Source organism: Fragaria vesca, linkage group LG7 (genome assembly GCF_000184155.1).
Source record: "Fragaria vesca subsp. vesca linkage group LG7, FraVesHawaii_1.0, whole genome shotgun sequence".
NCBI classification, from domain to species: Eukaryota; Viridiplantae; Streptophyta; class Magnoliopsida; order Rosales; family Rosaceae; genus Fragaria; species Fragaria vesca.
In genome coordinates, this window is record NC_020497.1 from 6,789,118 (window position 1) to 6,810,649 (window position 21,532).

At 37.1% G+C, this 21,532-nt stretch overlaps 3 protein-coding genes and 1 pseudogene across 4 annotated transcripts; 3 read left to right on the forward strand and 1 right to left on the reverse strand.

The window, feature by feature from the left end:
* Nucleotides 1–2,430: 2,430 nt before the first annotated feature.
* LOC101293430 (ATP-dependent DNA helicase 2 subunit KU80-like) lies at nucleotides 2,431–7,940 on the forward strand. Its single transcript, XM_004306870.1, has 12 exons — nucleotides 2,431–2,517; nucleotides 3,270–3,362; nucleotides 3,455–3,506; nucleotides 3,681–3,812; nucleotides 4,140–4,543; nucleotides 4,820–5,106; nucleotides 5,229–5,424; nucleotides 5,527–5,733; nucleotides 5,946–6,113; nucleotides 6,459–6,779; nucleotides 7,210–7,340; nucleotides 7,476–7,940. The coding sequence occupies exons 1-12, from the start codon at nucleotides 2,503–2,505 to the stop codon at nucleotides 7,534–7,536; spliced, it is 2,067 nt and encodes a 688-aa protein (XP_004306918.1). The 5' UTR covers nucleotides 2,431–2,502; the 3' UTR covers nucleotides 7,537–7,940.
* Nucleotides 7,941–8,756: 816 nt separating this feature from the next.
* On the reverse strand, nucleotides 8,757–13,270 carry LOC101293718 (peptidyl-prolyl cis-trans isomerase FKBP43-like). The gene is made up of 12 exons (XM_004306871.1): nucleotides 13,187–13,270; nucleotides 12,856–12,929; nucleotides 12,352–12,581; nucleotides 11,863–11,999; nucleotides 11,235–11,550; nucleotides 10,832–11,032; nucleotides 10,483–10,704; nucleotides 9,724–10,006; nucleotides 9,498–9,585; nucleotides 9,379–9,420; nucleotides 9,214–9,262; nucleotides 8,757–9,129 (listed from the first exon to the last, which is right to left on the reverse strand). Exons 1-12 carry the CDS (start codon nucleotides 13,197–13,199, stop codon nucleotides 9,048–9,050), a joined length of 1,737 nt encoding a protein of 578 aa, XP_004306919.1. The 5' UTR covers nucleotides 13,200–13,270; the 3' UTR covers nucleotides 8,757–9,047.
* A 1,682-nt stretch (nucleotides 13,271–14,952) lies between these two features.
* Nucleotides 14,953–18,749, forward strand: LOC101294010 (glutathione S-transferase zeta class-like). The gene is made up of 10 exons (XM_004306872.1): nucleotides 14,953–15,179; nucleotides 15,263–15,371; nucleotides 15,674–15,730; nucleotides 15,895–15,980; nucleotides 16,121–16,192; nucleotides 16,420–16,473; nucleotides 16,564–16,639; nucleotides 17,618–17,679; nucleotides 17,958–18,017; nucleotides 18,330–18,749. Exons 1-10 carry the CDS (start codon nucleotides 15,015–15,017, stop codon nucleotides 18,432–18,434), a joined length of 846 nt encoding a protein of 281 aa, XP_004306920.1. The 5' UTR covers nucleotides 14,953–15,014; the 3' UTR covers nucleotides 18,435–18,749.
* Nucleotides 18,750–19,535: 786 nt separating this feature from the next.
* On the forward strand, nucleotides 19,536–21,470 carry LOC101294299 (annotated as a pseudogene). The gene is made up of 2 exons (XR_185192.1): nucleotides 19,536–20,512; nucleotides 20,681–21,470. The product of XR_185192.1 is annotated as a cytochrome P450 71A4-like (transcript).
* The last annotated feature ends 62 nt before the right edge of the window (nucleotides 21,471–21,532 follow it).

Below are 21,532 nucleotides of genomic sequence, written 5' to 3' on the forward strand. Positions count from 1 at the left end.
GAGAGAGAGAGAGAGCTTTGGAAACTTGCTCTTGCTTCTTTTGTCTGGAACGTCTGTTTATGCCTATTTATCACAATTTTTGAGTTTATTTTCTTTCATTCTTAAGAGTGGAGCTGACTTTTGACCTCTTTTTTCTTCAAATGAATTGACTTACAATATTTTTTTTGACTAATATTATTAACACATCTCATCTATAGTGAGAATCAATCATGAAACAAATTCAAGTAGTGTAAATAAAATTAAAATGTGTGGATACAAAAATAGATGAGATGTGTTAATAACACAAAATAAAGTCTTCAAGTTACAAATGGTGCAGCTTTGCTTGAAGCTTGAATAATGAAATTAGGTTTTAATCGATGGGTCAACCAGTCACCGCTATGTTTCTTAAATATGGTCAAAAATGACGGTATGCATTATTCTTTGTCACTAACAACTTAATGGTTTTGGGCTTTGCCCTGTGTAAATCATTCTTTTTATCTAAAAACAAAAAAGACGGTCGGACCTCCCTATTTTATCTGTAGACGTCCTTCTACATTCTTGCATTTTCAATTTTCAATTTTCAATTTTACCTCTTCTTTCCCACTTCACACCACAAATAATATAATCCCAATCTCAGAACGGTCTCCTTGATTTTTGACAATATGTCAATATGGATATGTAAAAGTTTAGCATAAGATAAAGGCTGAAAACCACTTGGTTTTGTACACACAGGGTTGTTGGGTTTAATTAGTAGTGTTTGGTTATGAAGTATTTTTTTTTTTTTTTTGTCGATTAGGAAATAAAAGAAGATTACAAAGATTAGTCTCCACTACAACCACCACGGCATTATATCATGAATATTATGCCCTAAAACAGCTCATGAGTCTGCCACGAAATTCTATTCTTGCCAAACATGCTTGAAGGATACAGAGTCAAAGTTTTTGGAGAGATGAAGGATATCCACAACTAAGGGTTTTATATGCAAGGACAATGACTTGCTAAGTAGAACATCAAAAATAAACTTTAGAGTTACATTCAATGAAGAAGTTGTTAGATAATGATTGACAAATGAATTAAGCCTTGTCAAAGGGCTTTAGCTTCCGAAGAAAGCACATTAAAGAACCCAAAGTTTTTGGAGACTACAATGAGTGGGTGACTCAAATGGTTATGAACTACGAAACCAGCCGTCGCTTTGTGAGAAGAATGGACAAAACCATCAAAAGTAAGTTCAACAACATTTGAGGATGATAGAAAGGTCTAGCTGCTTTGGTGGAGCCGTGGAGGGGTAGATAGACATTGCTAATATAAGGCCTCGTTTGGTTGATGGAAATGAAATTGTTTTCTTGGTCTTTCCTATATACATAGGAAAGTAAATTTCCTACTAGTTTCCATATCAGATGTTTGGGAACGTCAGGAAAGTAACTACGAAATGTATTTTTTTTTTTTTCAATGTTTGGTTTATGCATGGATAGGAAAACAAGTAACATTAATTTACCAATTATATCCTTAATATTAAAATATAAAATATTCAAGATTCAAATATTTTGTGGATAATTTGGTAATAACATTTATCAAAATAATATTTGAAAGATGTAATTAATGTTGGGAAAGTATGAGGGAGATTGAATCTCATGATATGTGGGAGGATCCAATTTCCCATATATTTTCTCATATTGCAGTAAAGTTTTTTATTTTCTTAGGTATGCCAAACAAAGGAAATGAACAACTTTCCCTTCTTAACATTTCCAATCCGTGAACCAAATGAGGCCTAAGATGAAAGTGAAGTTGTGGAAGATAACAGCATTCCGAGACTTCCACATACTATGAGAGAGGTTGATATTCTAAATAAGAATGTTGGGATAAACGAATAGAGCTAAGTGAAGAATAAATGAAGAGTTAGGGTATAAAGGGAGTAATGGAAGATAAAAAAAGGTTTTAGGCTTGTTTTAAGAGTGGGCAATGAACAAAGAGATGGATCCTTCTACACTGTTACAAGTATGGCCAAGTACTAGAGATATATGGAGAAAAATAATGTAATCTTTGTTTAGGGCATGATAAAGTTTACGTATCCAAAAGAATTAAAATTTATTTAAAAGTTGGCCAAGTTTCAATTCAAAGTTCAAAACTAAGAGATAATGGAGCAATATCATGTGATTTTGATTCATCCTTCCTCTCTAGGTTGAAAATAGAGATAAAAAGAAGAATAATAAGGATGTCTACTTAGCATTTCAAGTATTTTAAAAAGTAAATTAGAATTGTATTAAGTAGCAGATGTCTAAAAAATAGCAAATTTAAAGGTCCAAGGTCCAACTAGAACTACCATTTTCCAAATAGTACATAGGAAGAAATAAGAATACAATATTATTATGGGAGGTATAAGCAATACAATAAATCTGGCGGGGCATATTACAGAAATTGCCGATTTCGCAGAGCCCAAAGCGGGAAGAACATAAGAAGAGAGCAGAGCTGACACACACCAACAAGAAGAGAAAAGACCCAACTTCTCCAGCAAGCTTTATTCCAATGTCTCGAGGCAAGGTAACCCAACTTCTCAACTATGCTTCTTCTCTTCAACCCACCACTAAATTCCATTACTTCTCCTTTCTACTCATTCCATATTGTTTTTGTTTGTTATAATTCTATTGCTACAATTCGGTTTGAGCCGTTTGGGTTCCTTCAATGCCTCAAACAGCAAATACCCTTCAACTAGAATCTGTCAATCTTATCTCTTATGTGGTACCATTAGTGTCTAGTCTCAAGGGTTTAGGGTTTTGAGCTGATATGATTGACTTGATCAGTTTCTATGAAGAGTTGACAAAAATAATAAAAATAACCTTTGTTTGATTGAATTTGACTTAGTTTTCCATGCATTGTGATTGCTTTGGTAAAGGAAATATCTGGGTTTTCTGGAAATTGGGAACTTGACTTGGTTTTCGGGTTTTAGTCTGAAGTTGGAGTTCTTTGGGTGCTTCATTGCCTTAAAAAAAAGAGGGCAAAAACCCTCAACTAAAGTATGTCAATCTAATTTAGTACTATCAGTTTCTCGTCTGTGAGTAGGGTTTAGGGGTTTAGGCTATACTATTGACTTGATCTGTTTCATGAAAAGTTTAGACAACCCTTTGTTTGAATGAATTGGATAAGTTTCCTCTAAGTGAAATGTGATTGCTTTGGTGACAGTAGAATCTGGGCTTCTGTCTGATGTGTGGTGAAAATTCGGTAATTGGCTCACTTTTCGGGTTTTTAATTGAAGTTGATTCTTGTTTTTTGTTTGTTGTTTATTTTGGGATTAGGATGGTACGGTTTTGGTTATTGATGTTGGCCCGTCGATGCATAAAGCTCTTCCGGAGATAGAGAGGCTTTGCTCCATGCTAGTGGAGAAGAAGGTGAGGCTACTTTGTAGTCAATGGTTGGTGGTTCAGAGCAATGCTAGTTTTGACAATGTTGCCTAAGTTGCTTGTTTCTTTGTATATTGCAGCTCATTTACAGCAAAAGTGATGAAGTGGGAGTTGTTTTGTTCGGAACAGAAGGTACCATTGCTGTTTTCTTAGAGCAATTAAATCATTGTACTTATATGTTGTTGCTATTTGTGTTTCAGTAATGCTATATGTATATACTAAATTCACTCCTTAGTTGCTGGCTGAAAGACACTCTGGTGTAACTATTTTGGGTAGGGTTAGTATGATGGTTCAATTTGGTTTCAGGCACTGAAAATGTTCTAACAAGGGAAGTGGGTGGATATGATCATATAACGGTCTTACAAGATATCAAGGTTGTTGATGAAGACCTTATTCAGGCTGTAGAGCAACTCCCACGAGGAACTCATAATGGTGATTGTATCCTTTTCTTCTCTAGTGTTTTCCGTGGTTCTACATCTGTGATTAGTCTAGTGTTCAAAACTAATATTGGCGATTCTTTTCTTGTCCTGCATCTTCTACACTAGACTTTTCCAGTGTTACACCTCTTGAGATTCAAAAATTACATTTTGGATGCATAATTACTAAAGGTTATGTGCACGAGATTGTTTCTTGAGATGCACTTTGGCAAGACAAGATGAGAAATTGTTTTAGGCAGGGAAGCATCCTGTAAGTAGACAGATAAACTTACAAGTGATAGATTATGTTCTTATTTAAATGTCCTTGGCACCCTTGACTGTTTGGTAGTTCTTGATGCTGTAATTGTTGGGATGGATATGCTGATAAAGAAATATGGAGAAACAAACAAAGGAAAGAAACGTCTTTGTCTATTTACGAATGCACACTACCCTACTAAAGCTCCACTAGAAGGAAGTAAAGAAGATCAAGTTATCGCCATTGCCGGACACATGAATACACAAGGCATGAGATTGGAAAGTATAGTCATAAGAGGAGGGCTTACTGGGGAAGCAAAGAAAAGTATAATGGATGAGAATGATCATCTATTGGATATATTCTCAAAGAGAACATGTGCGAAGTTAGTACATGTCGAGACTCCAACCTCATTGCTAGGTGCTCTTAGAACTCGAAAAGTTTCTCCTGTTACAATATTCAGGGGAGATCTTGAGCTGACCCCCAAAATGAAGATTAAGGTGAGATTCTTTTGAGTTATTTCCAAGTTTCTCAATCATCATTTTTTTTTTTTGCATAACATTGTTCGTTGCTACTATTAATGTTCTTGATGTCAGTCTTGAATCAATAGCGTCTTTTATTATTGGTGTCCTTGTCTCATCACTTGATGTTGATTCTTGAATGTATTAAGTAGTCCCTTTTATATTACTTTTGTGCTGGTTTTCTGAATAAACCAAAAGTATTATGGCATAAAAGTTTCTTTTAATGCATCTTCTGTACACCTCTAATGTTATTAGGTATGGGTTTACAAGAAAACATCGGAAGACAAGTTTCCCACTCTGAAGAAATATTCTGATAGAGCCGCACCAACGGATAAATATGCAACACACGAAGTTAAGGTGGAATTTGAGTATAAGAGTGCTGAAGACCTGAGTAAAGTCGTACCTCCAGAACAGAGAATTAAAGGTTATCGTTATGGACCTCAAGTAATTCCCATATCATCTGCTGAATGGGATGCCGTCAAGTTCAAACCAGAAAAAAGTGTGAAACTTCTGGGATTTTCTGATGCTCAAAACATACTGCGGTAAAGTTGTGTCCATTCAATTCGTATACATATAGCTAGGTTTCACATATCAGTTGAAGTTATAATAATGTGCTTCCTTTTCTTTTTGGGGTTTCTTCCCTGTTCATACACGTACATCAAAGACACTATTACATGAAAGATGTCAACATTTTCATTCCTGAACCGGGTAATACAAAGGCCATTATTGCTGTTTCTGCCTTGGCACGAGCAATGAAAGACATGAATAAGGTGGCAATCGTGCGTTGTGTTTGGAGACAAGGACAAGCAAGTGTTGTTGTGGGGGCCTTGATACCCAATGTATCTGACAACGATAATATTGTGAGTGTTAAACATGAAGTTTCACAGCATGCTTTCTTGAAGCATCTCTTATTTCATGGTTTCGATATTAATGTCGCATGCTTTTTTGTTATTGGTGGGCAGCCTGATTCTTTTTACTTCAACGTACTCCCTTTTACTGAGGACATTCGAGAATTTCAGTTCCCGTCTTTCAATAATTTCCCAGCAGCATGGCAACCAAATGAACAGCAGCAAGAGGCTGCTGATGACTTCGTGAGGATGTTTGATCTTGCACCACCTGGGAAACAGGAGATTCTGCCTCCTGACTTAACACCGAATCCTGTTCTTGAGGTATTCAATCATGCAATTTTGCCCATCTTCAGGTGTCATTTTTTTTTTTTACGAAAATGTTAGACTCTAAAGGCCATGAAGTAGGATGTTTTTACAACTGTCTGAAAGGCAGATGTGCAAAGCTCACATGTATATGATAATCTTCATGTTCTTTTTGCCCTCAATGGTCCTTAAGTTGAATTCATAGCTGACTAATAACTTCTTGTTTCTAGCGGTTTTTCCGTCATCTCGAGTTAAAGTCAAGGGACCCAGACACAGCTGTACCTCCAATTGATGAAACTCTCAGGAAGATTAGTGAACCAGATAAGGAACTGATTGCTGCAAACAAGTCTGTTATTGATGCATTTCGTAGTCGTTTTGAAGTCAAAGAAAACCCAAAGGTCATCAATCATTATGCTGTACCTCTGAAAGCAATTTATGTTCTTATTATACTTTCTCCTCCATTTTTCTAGTCGGAAGGCTGCGGTTGTTTGAGTTTTTGCATTTTTTGTGTCTTGGCCTAGGGTTATCTCTTTCTTAGGTTAGTCCTGTTATGGTCTTCTGAGGTTATGTCTCGCCTCCTTTAGCTAGTGTGAACCTCTTGTCCACCGCTTTCGTTTCCTTTTTTTTTTACTGTTTTATTCTTCGTAAAAGGTTGTTTCTATTTGAAATAAATAAATGAGTTATGTTATTCTTTTTACATTCTTTCAATCGGAACTCAAGTTTTAAATGTAACTGGTTTGCAGCTGAAGAAATCAAGTAGGCGACTATTGAAAGAAAAACCATCTGCGTCCGATGAAAGAGAGGATCATATGGACATTTCTGATCAACCCAACTCCAACGAACATACATCTGGAATTAAGGTTACAACAATCGGGGATTCTGCTCCTGTCCAGGATTTTGAGGCTATGATGTCCCGTAGAGATAGCCCAGAATGGGTTGGTAAAGCCATCAAGGATATGAAAAACAAAATACACGACTTAGTAGAGGACTCTCACGAAGGGGATAACTATCCTAAAGCACTTGAATGTTTAATAGCGCTCCGGAAGGGTTGTATTCTAGAGCAAGTATGTGTTTCTGTCTCTTTCTCTGCTTGTCATCTGAATTCTAGAAGTAAAACATAGAGGCAGACTTAAGTACCAGAAAGTGATATATATCAATTTCTTTTGCTTTTATAATATCATCTCAGTATAATGAGTAAAATTCATAGCCTTTATATTGCCTCCATACATTAGAAAAATTGATAAAAATTTCCCTAGAAATCATTGAAGTAGATGATCATCAACTAAAAGCGGTGTAACAAGTAATCAGCTAAAATAATGATCTCTAAATATTAGGCTATATATGGCCTGTATCAACCACATTTCTGTTTTATGAGAATAGTTTACACTTTTTGTTCAGTTTCATATTATTATTATTATTATTATTATTATTATTATTATTATTATTATTATTATTTCGACATTCTGAGTTAAACGTTAAGATTCTCCTTCGCAGGAACCAAACAAGTTCAATGATTTTCTGCGGTCTCTATGCAAATTCTGCCAGGATAAATACCTAAGCAGTTTCTGTGAATTTCTTGCAACCAAAGAACTCACCCTGATTCCCAAGACAGAAGCTATAGACAGGTTACACATTCTATGCTCTTCCCTGCCCAGAAAGTGCTCAGTTTCAAGTCATAAGTCATAGATTAATCTTGTATCTCTCATTTCCTTCATTGACCACTAACTGGAATTTTGGTTTCTTTATGTTACCTTAAGCAGTGAAGTTACAGATGCTGAAGCTAGAAGCTTTCTGGTCAAATCAGAGCCAAAGTTAGAATGAATGTTGCAGTGCTGAAAATGGTATAGATCTACTGGAATATTGATGTCAAATTTTGTTATATGTGGCTTCATCTGTGAATATTTTGGAAGTATGTATAGAAATGCGGAAACATGATATGTACTTGTATCTTGCTACTCTATTGCTTTTCTAATCAGAAGCCCCTACACTTCTCTGTCATTAGCAGGTTTTTTAGTCATGGCTTTCACAAAATCGCAGTGATATTACTTCTGTTGATTTCAATTAGTGTCTGAAGATTAATATTATTCTTCAAGAATGACATGTCAATGATGTCATACCTAGTCCTGGGAGATATAAGGTTCTACTTGCTGTTACTGGGGTCTAGGAACTGGGTTGCCCAAAATGAACTGGAGTGTGTTTTGATCTTATTACTTGCTAGACCTTAACAAGGCATCAGTACATAAGAATCTAAACCACGCATTGTGGATACACATACACCAACCCCTCCCATTGCCCTCAGGCTTGTCACCAGTTCTTTGTTTTGTGACGGTAATCATAAAAGTTACTTTCCAACTCTACTGTATTTTAGCCAAAAACCTCTAGTATTTTGGCGACTACATTGAAATTAACAATTTTTATCTTTCAATTGAAAAAGAAAAAGAAAAAGAAGAACAGTAGTCCACACCGTCACTAACTGACCAAATAAAATTTGCTCAATCACTCATAGATTTAAATGAGATGAATCAGTTGCTTTGCGATTGTTTTTGGTCATACCTAAGCAATTCCTTTATCTCCAGTACCCACTGTTGCCAATGCAGATTAGTTTTCAGTATCGATCAGATTCTTATTGAAGGGCCAACTCATTTTTTCAAATCGTATATTATCTTCGGACCATTAACTCTAATTTCTCGTTTGTTCACGGATTTGACATGCAAGTATTACCTTATTCATGTTTAGTATTACCTTATTCATGTTTGGTAATGCAAAATAGGGAAAATGATAAATGATTCTTAAGTGATAAATGAGGTATTAACTTGGAATGCTTGTAGGGAAGATGAAAAGGTATGGCAAATCTGCTGGTATTGTATTGGGGTTGGCGGCATCAGCAGTTCATTATTTGGATTCGGAGTGTAATCTAGGTGTAGGATTTCTTTACTAGCATGTAAAGTTGCTTATCCTTTTGTTCATCATCTGTCAATATAAATACCTCCTCAGAGGAATCAAATGAAATCATCGAGAAGTATCTCGAAACTCTATTTCGATAAGATTTGATCAAGGAAAGAGATAGGAGCTATTAGCAGTCTTCGTGCGGTCTTGCGGATGTACTAGACGCTATCCTAACTTTGTTGCCTCTAAACAAGTTGAGCAGACTAGCATCCAAACACCAATATGTTATGCGGTTCAATGAATAAACAGAAGGCCAAAAAGCTCTGCTCTGTAGGATCCCATATCTATTACATAGTGTTGAGGCTGTGGCTACAAACTCACATTTCAAAACTCCCGACTTTGCTGTCATTTTCTCTAGAGTAGCCAACAACGGTGGGATTAATCAATCAGTGAACTTTCAACAACTCGACATCATATACCAACCATGAGTTTGGTGGTATATTTTTACCATCTCCTTTACTCCCATAACTGCAAAATATTTTAGACAAAGAAGTGAGATTAGAAAGAAAGAAATGCAAAAAGAACATTCAGACAAAGTTTCCAATAACATACGTCATTGAAGGTGGGATAACAAGTCTTCGTTTGCCACCGACTCGCATGCCTGAGAATCATTCATGTGTATCATTCACAAATAACAAAGATAGAATATAAACAAAAGCATGAATGTAAGAACAGATATCCAATTACAAACTTAGAAGCAAGTTCTGTAGTCATTACCATCGATACCAGCATCCAAACCCTCTATAACTCTTCCCCGACCTGCAAGAAGCAGTATATATGTATAAATAAAGTAGCGACAAAAACTTAGTAAGAGTGCTGTATCTCCATATGGTTACCTAAGCGGAACTTTGAAGGAGCACTGCCATCCCGCAACTCAACTACTCCTCCATTCTCTTTCAACTTGCCAACATAATGAACAGTGATCTGAAATCAAACAGACTACTTCTTAATCTTTTCTGTAGCAGAAATGTCCAAGGTCGACTACAATCATCCATTCATATGCTCCAGCCACACAAACAACATTAAAATTAATGTCGATTAGAACAAATACAGAGCACATGCCTTTTTCCCAGAGGTCGCAACTTTGCCATCCGGTTCTCCTGCTTCTAACTCCTCGATGTGTAATCCACTGGGGAAGGTTCTAACTTCAGATGATTTAGCATTGACATTATTGGCCTCATTCTTCACGGAAGATGTGATTTTCTCTTCTACTGACAAGAGAGCTATATCTGTGTTCACAGTTTCTCCATGTGAATGGGTCTTGCTTTTCTTCTTCTTCTTCTTCTTTTTGACTATGTTTTCATCAGGTTCATCAACAAATTTATGGGAGTCATGGCCAAAAATCCTGAAAAAAATGAAGGTGGAAATTTTGTACTTAATCAGATAACAAAATTGTTACAAAATCTCACACGGGCAAGCAAGCACATATACTTATACAATCTATACTTCTAGCAGAGATCTTGCAATTGTTTGCTGAGGGAGATTCTCAACTGCCTATTACCCATGTAAAAGACGATATGAACAAAAAATAAATGACAATCGTGACCTAGGTAGTGATTGCATCATTTTGGGAAGATGAAAAATTTGTGCGTGCACGTGTTTACAAGGGAGTGTCAAAGAATGCCCTCAGTGGCTCAGTGCATCTATGCATATGCAAAGGGGCTTAATGGATGTGCATATTACAACTCTTTTCATGCTATTTCCCAGACCATGCTGGGACCAGACTAATATATCTTGTGACATTGAGACAAACCTGAAGTAAGAGATTATGTTCTTTATTTATATAAAAAAAGAGTTTCAAAAGAACACAACAATACTCACTCATCCTTGGCTGACTTCTGATTTTGTTCACTTTTGACTGGTGGATCCAAGCAGAGGTTTCCCTTTGCCTCATTCTCTTGTACATCATTACCAGGGTTAGTACAGATAACCTCAGCTGTTTTCTCCTCCACCCGCTTCTTCCTTTTCTTCTTCGGTTTATCACTGTTTCCAGGGCCAACCTCCGTGGAAGGCAATGATAAGTTATCTGGCATTTCAGCTCTGCTGCTCAAGCACATATAATGAAAATCAATCAAGACCAAAAAACATCATCTTCACTAAATTCTTGAGCCATACAGTATCATGAGTTAGAATATACCAAATATAAGGCAAAGGAAGAAAAAAGACTCACCTATGGTTTACCGCAGTCAGTTGTCCATTGTGACTCCTATTTTCAGCTTTTTCCTCAATTTTCTGGGGTCCATCCTCTTTTTTAAGGACATCAGCTTCAAGTTTTTTCTCCTCCTGCAACGGTTCTTTTCTTTTCCTTTTTGGCTTTCCCCCATTTTCAAGGTCTACTTTGGAAGACGGATCAACTGGCACGTCCAATTGCCTGCAGTTAAAGCCACTGAAACATTGATCAATAATTCAACAGATCAATTGAATTTTATAAAAAGAAACTCCCCTAGTGGTGATATGTATTGACATCTTAAAGCAGGCCAATAACAAACCTATCAGCATTTCTTGAGGGAAAATTTGAGAAACAGTTCCCTTGAGTAACATTCCCTTGTCTATCAGTTAAGCGGGAGAAATACCTTTTCATCTGACCATCTACAAGTACATCATCAGCATGTCTAATTGATTCAGTAGCAAAATCATCCACTGCCTTCTCGTTGCTGGTATCAACAGTTCCTTTGTCAATTTTTTCTTCCCTTTCCTGTGTTGCATTCTCATTGGTGGATAATTTTGTCTTGAACAAAGAGGAACTTGGGCGATTGTCATCATTCTCGTTTTCACATTCCCTGTCTGAATCACTTATTAGGTAAGTCTTTCTAAGTCGTCTGTGACGCGCCTTTCCCTTCTGAGGTTTCTTCTTAGCCAAAAACTCCTCTTCAGATCCAGAATCAGAATCTGCAGATACAAAAAAGTAAACAGCTTAAAACAATGTTGCAAAGTTTCACCAATGAGGTAACCTCAGGCACAAGTTGACTCAACAAAAACAAATATGGAAGCCAGTAACTTCAAGAAAAAGCGATGAAGAGATCGCAGAAGGCCACACTGGTTATATGCACCACTTATCCCAAGTTATTTGAACAATAACATATACTCTACAATACAGATAAATAGAGTGATGTAGAGCTGCTGTCATCGACTTTAATTTGAAATCATGTACACTCCAATTTGTGTATGATTCAGTAAAGCACATATTTTTTGTATTCCTACCTGTAGCATCAGATAAAGGAGTAGAGGGGAAGACTTCAGGATCACCATCATCAATGAAACTGTCATCATACTCTTCGTCTTCACTGTTAACAGATCTCTGTGTTTCTGAGTCAGCAATATCTTCTCCAAAGGATTCTCTAGACATTGTTGTAAAGGAAAAATAAAGAGCCTCATTCATGATGATGGAAGTGTTCAAAACTCAAACCACCTATGTGACTGTAGGAAAACTGAGGATGGGAGGTGAAATTGTTCTGTAGCAATGATCTCTGAGAGAAATAAATCTTGACATTATCCAGACAATAGAAGACTATTAGCCTCTTGGATCCCCATCTGTTGAAATGTATACAACCAACAAATCCCATACCATTTTTTTTTCTTTACTGAGCAACTAATTCATTGTGAAACAGAAACTAAGACCAAAACACTAAGTAGAGAGAAATGAAATGCAATTCAAGCCATAAAAAACAACACCATTTAACAAAAGGATACGACTCATCTGGATTGTAAGGTCGATGACCACCTAGATAGTAACCAGCCAGGTGAACACTCCGAGGACCAAGAACTGAGAACATGACTTCATCAGCCTCATCAAATTCCAAATGTAGTTGCAAACACTCATTCTTCTCAGGATTTAAACAGCATAGATAAACCGGACTCTTGTTTCCAACATTACACTGGAGTATGCTTCTTTTGGTTGCGGCCCCCAACCCCAATGTTGCCTGTATATACCACTATGCACATTATTGATCCATACAATGAAAACCAGACTCACCACACCACAAACTCAATTCAAATATCAAAAGCAGACACACAACTGGTACGAGTAAATCCTAAACATGCAGTTAACTAAAACCCCAAATCACACTGTTCCCATTCCTATACAGATTTCTCTTAGAGCTATATAAATAGCCGAAAACCAATCTACGGATCAATAAAAACTTCAAACTCATATAAACAAAGCACAGGAAGTAATGAACAAATAGAACTCATTACCATCGAAATGTGAAGCCGTCCATTGGAGTCACCAGGTTTATGAGTGAAAGGCTTTCCGGGTTTGACTTCAATCCCTGAAACAATCAAAACCCATAAATAAAGATTAAAAACCCATCAAAACAAACACCATATTGATGAAAATTATAGGCTGAGAAAAAGACCAGATAGAGACTACCAAAGACAAAACAGTTCAAATATGGGAGAGAAAAAAATCCAATCTTTTGAAACCTGAGAAGCTAATTAGCTCCAATCACTTCAACCCAGTTCATAACTTTCATCCTTTTCTACTTTTCTCCAATCAATTTTACATTTTAAAGGTAAATTAACTCACCCCAGAAAGCCATTTTTGTTCGGTAAAGAAAAGGGTTTGAGCTCGATCAGAAGTGGGTTGTGAAAACAAAGAGAGAGAGAGAGACCGATTAGGGACTTGGGGTATAGGGTTTAAACCCTGTGTATTTTGGAATTCAAAGCCTGCGGAGAGGTGGGAGGGAGAAACCTCTGTAAAGCCCTAGAAATATTTAGGATTTGTCTTAAATCGAGAAGAAAGGGCGAGGCTAGTGGTGACGTGGCGGACCCTGAGAGGAAATTTGAGTGACGGCCCGGTGATGATAACAGAGCCCAGCGCGGGAGAGGTTTAACTTTTTTCCTTAGTTTAGCCTCAAATTAATGGCCAAATTCATATTATATTTTACTAGACTCTTGACATACTCGCGTGTCAATTGATATTTTCTTTATTTTTCTTATGAAATGTATCGATATATTTGGAAAAAAACTGAAATTCAAAATTCCCTAGAAATGAGTGAATCCACCTCATCCAACACCGTATCTAAATACCATCAAATCACGTGCAAAGGTAAGCGATCCATTTTATTGTTGACAATCAAAAAGCACCGAGTTTAAAACTCATGATCAACATAAATAACGCTACAGTTGTGACACACCAATCTGACCAAAACATCTAAATCCTCTCGTAAAGGAGGAGGGACTGATCAAACCTAACAAATACCTAAAGCCCAAACAACATAACAAGTAAAAACTAAAAATAAAAAAGGAAAACGAACCCAAACAATGTCTTCCAATAGGGCCCAAGCCCAATTAGTAGACCCGGAGAAAACCAAAAGCCATAGAAAAAAGGTCAGCCCAAAACATGTTCAGCCTACACCAACTGAAGAATTACAGCTCTAACTACAACGTTTGTCGTATCACCGTTGGCAGCCTGCCATCCTCCATGCTCCTCCATGTGGAGGCAGCATATTTTTCACACATAACGTAAAAAGGGAAAAAGCAAACTTACTTGGCACAAGCCAAATTTGTCAACACTCACAGCTACAGTCTCACCAGCTTTGAACCACCACCAGCCTCGTGCTACCCCTCCACATTGTCAACCTTGTACTCCTGATAGATCTGTCGTCAATTTAGACGACTTAATAAGCCAGCTCAATTATGTTATTAAAAACACACTCAAGTAGTTAGTATTTGGATCAAAGTCCAAGAGGGTATCCTACAACTATTAGACTAATTCCGCTTCTCGTATGTATCTCTTAGAACGATAGAATAAATATAGAAAATAAATGGGTTGGAGAAGGGTCAAGAAATGAGGGAAATTAATTTATTTTACAGATATAATTACATTTTACTCTTATGTTCATATTTGATGTCTATCTACATATTTGAAAATGGTATAATTATAAGGTATACATAAGTATCTTGTTTTTGATAATTTTTCTCTTTCTTCTTTTTAGGTATATTATCATATTAATTTATAAGAACTTCTACTCTCAACTATTGCATTTCTAATTTACTTATTAAGTGGGGCACAAATAACATAACCTTCAAGCTAATAAAAAGGTTAACATAACAATGATATATATTTTCACGGGGCGAATTTGTGATATACAAAATTATAATCAAAATTATAACAAAAATATCATCTTTTATATCTAATAATAACTAATGGTTGAGATTAGTTATTTTTTAAAAAAACAATTAAATCTTTTTTTAAAATAAATTTATGAAATCTATCCATTAATATAATTTGGAATTATGTCGTCGTCTTCCTACTTTCCTAGCATCGCTGTCAGATTCTCATTCAGTTCAGAAACTATTCAACCCTGTTTCAAAGTACGGACAAACTACACATCCTTGTCCGAGAAACAAAAATGAAATTCTTCCACAACCCCAATCATCTTCACTCCTTAGTCTCCTCCATCATCGACACCTCCAAGAAGAAAGCCCAGTTCAACTACTTCACCAGGTGCTTCACTACTCGGGTCGACTTTGAGTCTCCACACACAAACCCACCCATGGATTCCAGCAAGCTACAGGTACCAACAATCCCTTCAATTCACTATCAGTTTTGTGTTCCACGCACTTGAATATGAAGTTGTTGGATTATATTTTGGTGTAGGAAAATACAGAAGCTTCATATTCGTCTTCTTCGTCTTCAAAGCTGGTGCTCTATTCCTACTGGCAGAGCTCATGCTCTTGGCGAGTTCGTTTCGCTCTAAACCTTAAAGGTTCTCTCTTTTCATTTCCACTTCATAGAGTTCAGTTTTTTTTTTGTTCTCTTGTTTCAGTTCTTTGGTTTCTTATGATTCTGAGTTTCAAATTTTATGAACCAGCGCATTGATCAAACTAGAAAGCTATGATGAATGTCACCGATCTCAGCGTTCTCCCTTTATTTTTTACCGAACAGTGATGTAACAGTGTTTTGTGTGTGGAGCAATTTGTGAATAAATTGGTGAATGTTACTGCAAGCCTGCAAATCACATTGATTTGGATCTTAATTGTGTTTTTTTTTGTCAATTCCAATTGTCAGGGCTTTCGTACGACTACAAGCCGGTGAACCTTGAGAAAGGGGAGCAGTTTAGTCCAGGTGAACTTGAGGATGTGTTGTGCTTTAAATCTGAAGTCAATTATCTTACTCTCTTTACAGATAGTTTAACATGCTATGTCACTATTCGGTGAAGCCCTGAACAATGCTGGTTATTGTTTTAATGATTTTATCAAGTGAAGCCTTGGTTTGTCCTTGGGTTGTAGAATTTGAGCGTCTGAATCCTCTGCATTGTGTTCCTGTGTTGGTTGACGGTGATGTGGTGGTTTCGGACTCCTTTGCAATATTGCTGGTTAGTATAGTTTCTTTTATGTGAATATGCAACCAATGATTCAAGGATATGAAAGCCTTAATTTTGGTTTCACTTCACATTTGGCCAGCGATGTACAATTTCTCATTTGTTCTGCTATGTGTGTTCTGATGCTTTATTAGTATCTGGAGGAGAAGTACCCTCAGAGACCGTTATTGCCTGCTGACCCTCGGCTAAAAGCTCTTAACCTCCAGGTCAATTTCTTATCATATGCCACTAGTGGTAATCATATTATAACCTATATGACTTGTAGAAAGCTCATTTGTCCTCGCTGCTCACTCTTCAATTAAAGCATGTTGTGGATTGATATACTACATTCCTTCTCTTATATCATAATGAAAGAAGTCTTTTAAGTAATATTCATCATGGACATATTTTTCTGTGGCTAGTCTTGACAGCTAATTGGTGAATATTATAACAGGGTGCAAGCATTATCAGCTCTAGTATACAGCCTCTTCACATGCTATCAAAGCTGGTATTTTCTGTTTGTTTGTGTATTTTATAATGATTTTGTATTGATGCATATATAAAAATGTACAAGTGATATTATCCTTTGTTTCTGTAGAAGTACATGGAGGAAAAGATTGGTTCTGAAGAGAGTCTTTCTTGGGCTCAACTGCATATAGGAAAAGGTTTCCTTGGTGAGTAATTTAGTGCATATTCATGACCATGGAGTGGATTTTCTGCATGTCATTCCCTTTCAGTTGTTTTCTTTAAGAAAATATTCCTTTCATTATAGTATTACATTTTTAGTGTAAGCTTATAGAGGAGTTTTCACCAGCCAGGCGGGGTGTAGTTGTAATGCCTTAGCATGCTATTGTAGTATACTCTTCACTGGTTGTTATTTACTGGCTTTGCATCAGAAGGCATATAATGTTATATACTAATGTTCTCTTACACATGCTTCATAAATAAAAGAAACGATACGAATGTGAGACAAAAGAAAATCCAGTTCTTCTATACCATTCATGCTTTGTGGTAAAGTCACCTGTAATTGATAGTTACCTTGATAATGTTTCTCTGGAAGTTAGAGTATGATAAGGTTTTGGCAAAGATACCAGCGCACATCTTATACATCGGACCATGCAGCTTATAGAGGTAGATAGATAAGAAGTTTTGTTTTAGCAGTCTATAATCAATTTGAGTTGATAACAGTAGTTGGCACAATCTTGGAAATGAGTGTTGTACAAAGTTGTGTCCTTATGCATCACGAAAATTCTGCAATTTTTAGGACTGGTATAATATTAGCTGGTATGAATTACCACTTGCGGATTGACAGCGCTTCTAGCAGTGTATGTTTTCAATCTCATGTGTGAACTGAAAATTATTGGCTAAAGAGAGATCAAAAGAAAAGGTGTAACGTATTGTTATCATGACATTCAAGCTTCATAGGGTGCATCCAGGGAGGTGAACTTATTAGTTGCTTAGGCGACTGTATTTGTGTGAGAACAGACCAAGATGCTATTATATATGTCTGGTGGTGTAATTTTTCTTGTTCAGTTGTGTTAACGCTTTTATTCGTACAAGTACACATACATTAGCTTTCCATCATGTAAACCATTATAGGTTGTTGCTCGGTAATGGTAACATATTTGTTTATAAATTTCTCTTATTTGTAGCTCTTGAGAAGTTGCTGAAGGATTTTGCTAGCAAATTTGCCACAGGAAATGAAGTGTATATGGTCTCTCCTGAATTCTCTCTCATTTACATCCCTTTAATTAGCTTCACTCTTACTTATGTCTTTGATCAAACCAATATGAACAGACAAAACTTGTTTTAACCTAAGAAACTGTGTCATGCATCAGTTAGTTGTAATAGTTGGATATGTGAATGAGCCTTTTGAAGTTGGTGTTTCTGAAGCAAGACTTGATTGTGTTGTTGTTGTTGTTTTTTATTTTTTCTCTGAACCATTTGAGCCCTTTAAAGCAAACCTGATCAGTTAAGCATTTCAAATTGCAGACTGACGTGTTCTTAGCACCACAGATTGCTATAGCTGCAGCAAGGTTCAATATAAACATGGTAAACTCTCTTGCATCTCTATAATCTTTTCCTTGGTTGTTAAACTTCTTTTCGACTTTAGAGCACCAATTTCGTTTTGTTTTGAGAATTGAGAGGTTTTCATTCTCCATAAATTCTATGAAATAACTTGAGGGTCAAACTGAAATAGTAAATTTTGGAGAACTAAGTGTTAACAAAGCAAAGTTTAAAGTTCATAAAGTATCACCTATGTCTGTTTTTGCCTAAGCATGCACATAAAAACAGACATAGATTAGCTCTTGCAGAAAGTGACAAATTGCTTTTCTAAATAAATTATTCAATGGCTTTCTGCAGTCCACATTCCCCAGTTTAAGTAGGGTGAATGAAACATACAAGGGTTTACCAGAATTCCAAGCTTCATCACCGGAAAGGCAACCTGATGCTGTGCATGGGAAGTGATCCCAGAAGGCTAGGAGTCTTCTTACAAGGAACCCGGTGTCTACAGGTGTATTCTGCTGGAGCTTACAAACTGGATGAGCCCTGTTCCAGATTTATGCTGTAAATGAGTTGAATATAGAATGTAGAACTTCAGTAAAGAAATGCAGCTGCATAGAAACTTTTACTTCATTGTACTTTCATGATCCTTCAATCATGAAAAGCAAAACGAGATAAGTCGTGGAAGTGTGGAACCTAACATAACTAAGCTATCCTGTGTGCTACAGTTACAATTTCACTCGCAATTGCATAATCGAAACACGTAATTAAATCCTTCAATGCATCTCATCTTGCAAAGGGGGTTTTGCTTGACCAATACCTCCTTCTAGCTTATCAGTCCACAATGCACTAGTGGTTTACAGGGTTACCCATGCTCTCCACAAAACACAACACTCTATCACAGCAGTGGAAAATCTTAGCAGTCCCAAGTCCTAGGTTTTTTTTTTCCCTTCTAAATACATTTATTTTAAGTAGATTTGTTTTGTTTTTCGCCCTTTCATTTACATTTAAGGGTAATTGGAGCACAATCACCTGATTCACCTTGCAACCCCTCCCATTCCCCAGTAGTGGTGTGCCATAGTCCATAGTCATGTTTCCAAAAGCATTCAATAATTAAACCAATGCAAAGATAAAAATGTGTCTGCAACTGCAACTCTGCATTAATTCTTTCCAATATCAATATCTGGGCATGGGACCTAGCCATATGGTAAGCCTAACTTCGTTTATGGTGTTTATTTGATCAGGTGGGTTGCAGCTCCTCTCATAGTTTCATTCCCCAGTTGGGGGTGTGTCATGGTCCTTAGAAATGATTAATTCCAAATGCATTCCATAAACCAAACTTAACCTTGTGGCTGTATCCTTCCCAAATTTTCAAACATATCGCTCATCACGTGCTAAGAAATGACCTAACCATATCATGATTGGTTTAAAAGAATCCGACATTCTGTAATCAATCTCCTCCTTATCTTCAACATATCTTAAGGGATGGATGCACATATCTGGTGTAGTTTCTTTACCTAACATACATGGATATGTATATATATATATATATATAAGTAAACATCCACCCTAAGAGAAGCACAAACATCTTCTCTTCCTAGCATAAACGCAGAAGAAAATGTTCAAGGAAACCTTTCACTTGTTGCAATCTTTTAATTCTTTGACATTAGGGCTTCTAGCCATCTTCCTCATTCTCCTATACAAATGGTCTTCTAGTAGCACAAGAAGCTCATCACCTTCTCCACCAAAGCTCCCCATCATCGGAAACCTTCACCAACTAGGGTTACACCCTCACCGCTCACTTCAAGCATTGTCTCAAATCCATGGCAATGTCATGCTCCTCCGTTTTGGGAGTGTTCCTGTCCTCGTCGTCTCCTCGTCTGAGGCTGCCAGTGAAATCATGAAAACCCAAGACCTAGCATTCTCGGACCGCCCCAAGTCGACCATCTTCCAGAAGCTTCTGTACAACTACAATGACGTCTCAACCGCACCTTATGGTGAGTACTGGAGGCAGGTGAAGGGCATATGCGTTTCTCATCTCCTCAGCAACAAAAGGGTGCATTCCTTTCGTACTGTTAGAGAAGAGGAAACAAGAATCATGATGAAGAAGATAGAGGAGTCCATGTCATCCTCAGGAGTTGTGAATTTAACCAATAGGTTTATCACTCTCACGAACGATGTCATCTGTACGATAGCTCTGGGGAGAAAATACAGTGGTGGAGAAGGTGGAAAGATTTTTAATGAGATTTTGGGGGAGTTTATGGAGTTACTGGGACGTTCTTATATTGGGGACTATATTCCATGGCTTTGCTTGGTTGAGCAGTGTTAATGGTTTAGATGCCAAATTAGACAAGGTCGCTAAAAGGTTTGATGAGTTTCGGGATGGGATTATTCAAGAGCATATAAATCGTAGTCCAAAGAATGGAAAAAGTGATCAACATATTGATGAACATAAAGATTTTGTGGACGTTTTGCTTTGGATACAAAAAGAGAACATGGCTGGTTTTCCTGTTGGAAGAGTCAGCATAAAGGCTCTCATCTTGGTAACTCTCTCTCTCTCTCTCTTCTCTCTCTCTCTCTCTCTCTCTCTCTCAATTCAAAAATGTTTAGGGTTTAGGGTAATCCTAAACCTTAAAGCCTAAGTTAAGTTACTGGGGTAAATCATTTCCATATGTTTGAATTCTTCACAGAACTTAAGTTCTTGAATGCAGGATATGTTTACCGCTGGCACGGATACATATACAATCATAGATTGGGCGATGTCCGAACTTTTAAGGAATCCAAGGGTCATGAAAAAATTGCAGAATGAGGTGAGGGGAATAGTTGTAAACAAAAGAGAGATAACAGAAGATGATCTGGTTGGAATGCATTACTTGCAGGCAGTGATGAAGGAGACTCTTCGCTTACACCCTCCTGTTCCATTACTAATGCCTAGAAAGGCAACCCAAGATGTGAAGGTACAAGGTTATGACATCAAAGCCAATACAGTGGTTATAGTCAATGCATGGCAAATTGGGAGAGATCCTAAATCGTATGACAATCCAGAAGAGTTCGAGCCAGAAAGATTTTTGATCACTAATAGTGATACAGATTACAAAGGAAAGGACTTCCAGTTGATCCCATTTGGAGCTGGAAGGAGGGGTTGCCCCGGAATCAATTTTGCCATGGCTGTTAATGAGATTGCTTTGGCAAACTTGGTGCACAAGTTCGACTGGTCACTGCCCGATGGAGTAAAACCTAGGGATTTAGACATGACTGAATCTTGCGGCTTAACCAAACGTAGAAAATACCCTCTTAAAGCCATTGCTGTTTCTCATTCAGCTGATTAACTGCTCAGATCGATCGCTCAATGGGACAATGGCTTTCAGCGTTTCTATATAAGCCAACTATATATCCAGGCCTGCATGCATATATGTCGTGGAGAAACCTATATTAAGTTTGAATATCTGTATGCAAATCAACATGTATCAATTTGGGTCTACCCAAATTTCGTTTCGCTAAGCTAGATTTGGTTTAAATAATTTTGAGGGGTCAGGCTCTTTGTCCGCCGCCCCCCCCCCCCC

Excerpts from the sequence above, each read along its gene's own strand:
- LOC101293718 (XM_004306871.1), bottom strand. Across the intron at positions 12,000-12,351 it reads CCTTACAATCCAGATGAGTC|AGAATCCTTTGGAGAAGATA; the intron begins GTATCCTTTTGT and ends AACAATGTCTAG. Across the intron at positions 10,007-10,482 it reads CAGAAGTCAGCCAAGGATGA|GATTTTTGGCCATGACTCCC; the intron begins GTGAGTATTGTT and ends CATTTTTTTCAG.
- LOC101294010 (XM_004306872.1), top strand. The coding sequence starts at position 15,015 with ATGAAATTCTTCCACAACCCCAATCATCTTCACTCCTTAGTCTCCTCC. Across the intron at positions 15,180-15,262 it reads TGGATTCCAGCAAGCTACAG|GAAAATACAGAAGCTTCATA; the intron begins GTACCAACAATC and ends ATTTTGGTGTAG. Across the intron at positions 16,640-17,617 it reads TATAGGAAAAGGTTTCCTTG|CTCTTGAGAAGTTGCTGAAG; the intron begins GTGAGTAATTTA and ends TCTTATTTGTAG.
- LOC101293430 (XM_004306870.1), top strand. Across the intron at positions 5,734-5,945 it reads CACCGAATCCTGTTCTTGAG|CGGTTTTTCCGTCATCTCGA; the intron begins GTATTCAATCAT and ends TCTTGTTTCTAG. Across the intron at positions 6,114-6,458 it reads AAGTCAAAGAAAACCCAAAG|CTGAAGAAATCAAGTAGGCG; the intron begins GTCATCAATCAT and ends ACTGGTTTGCAG.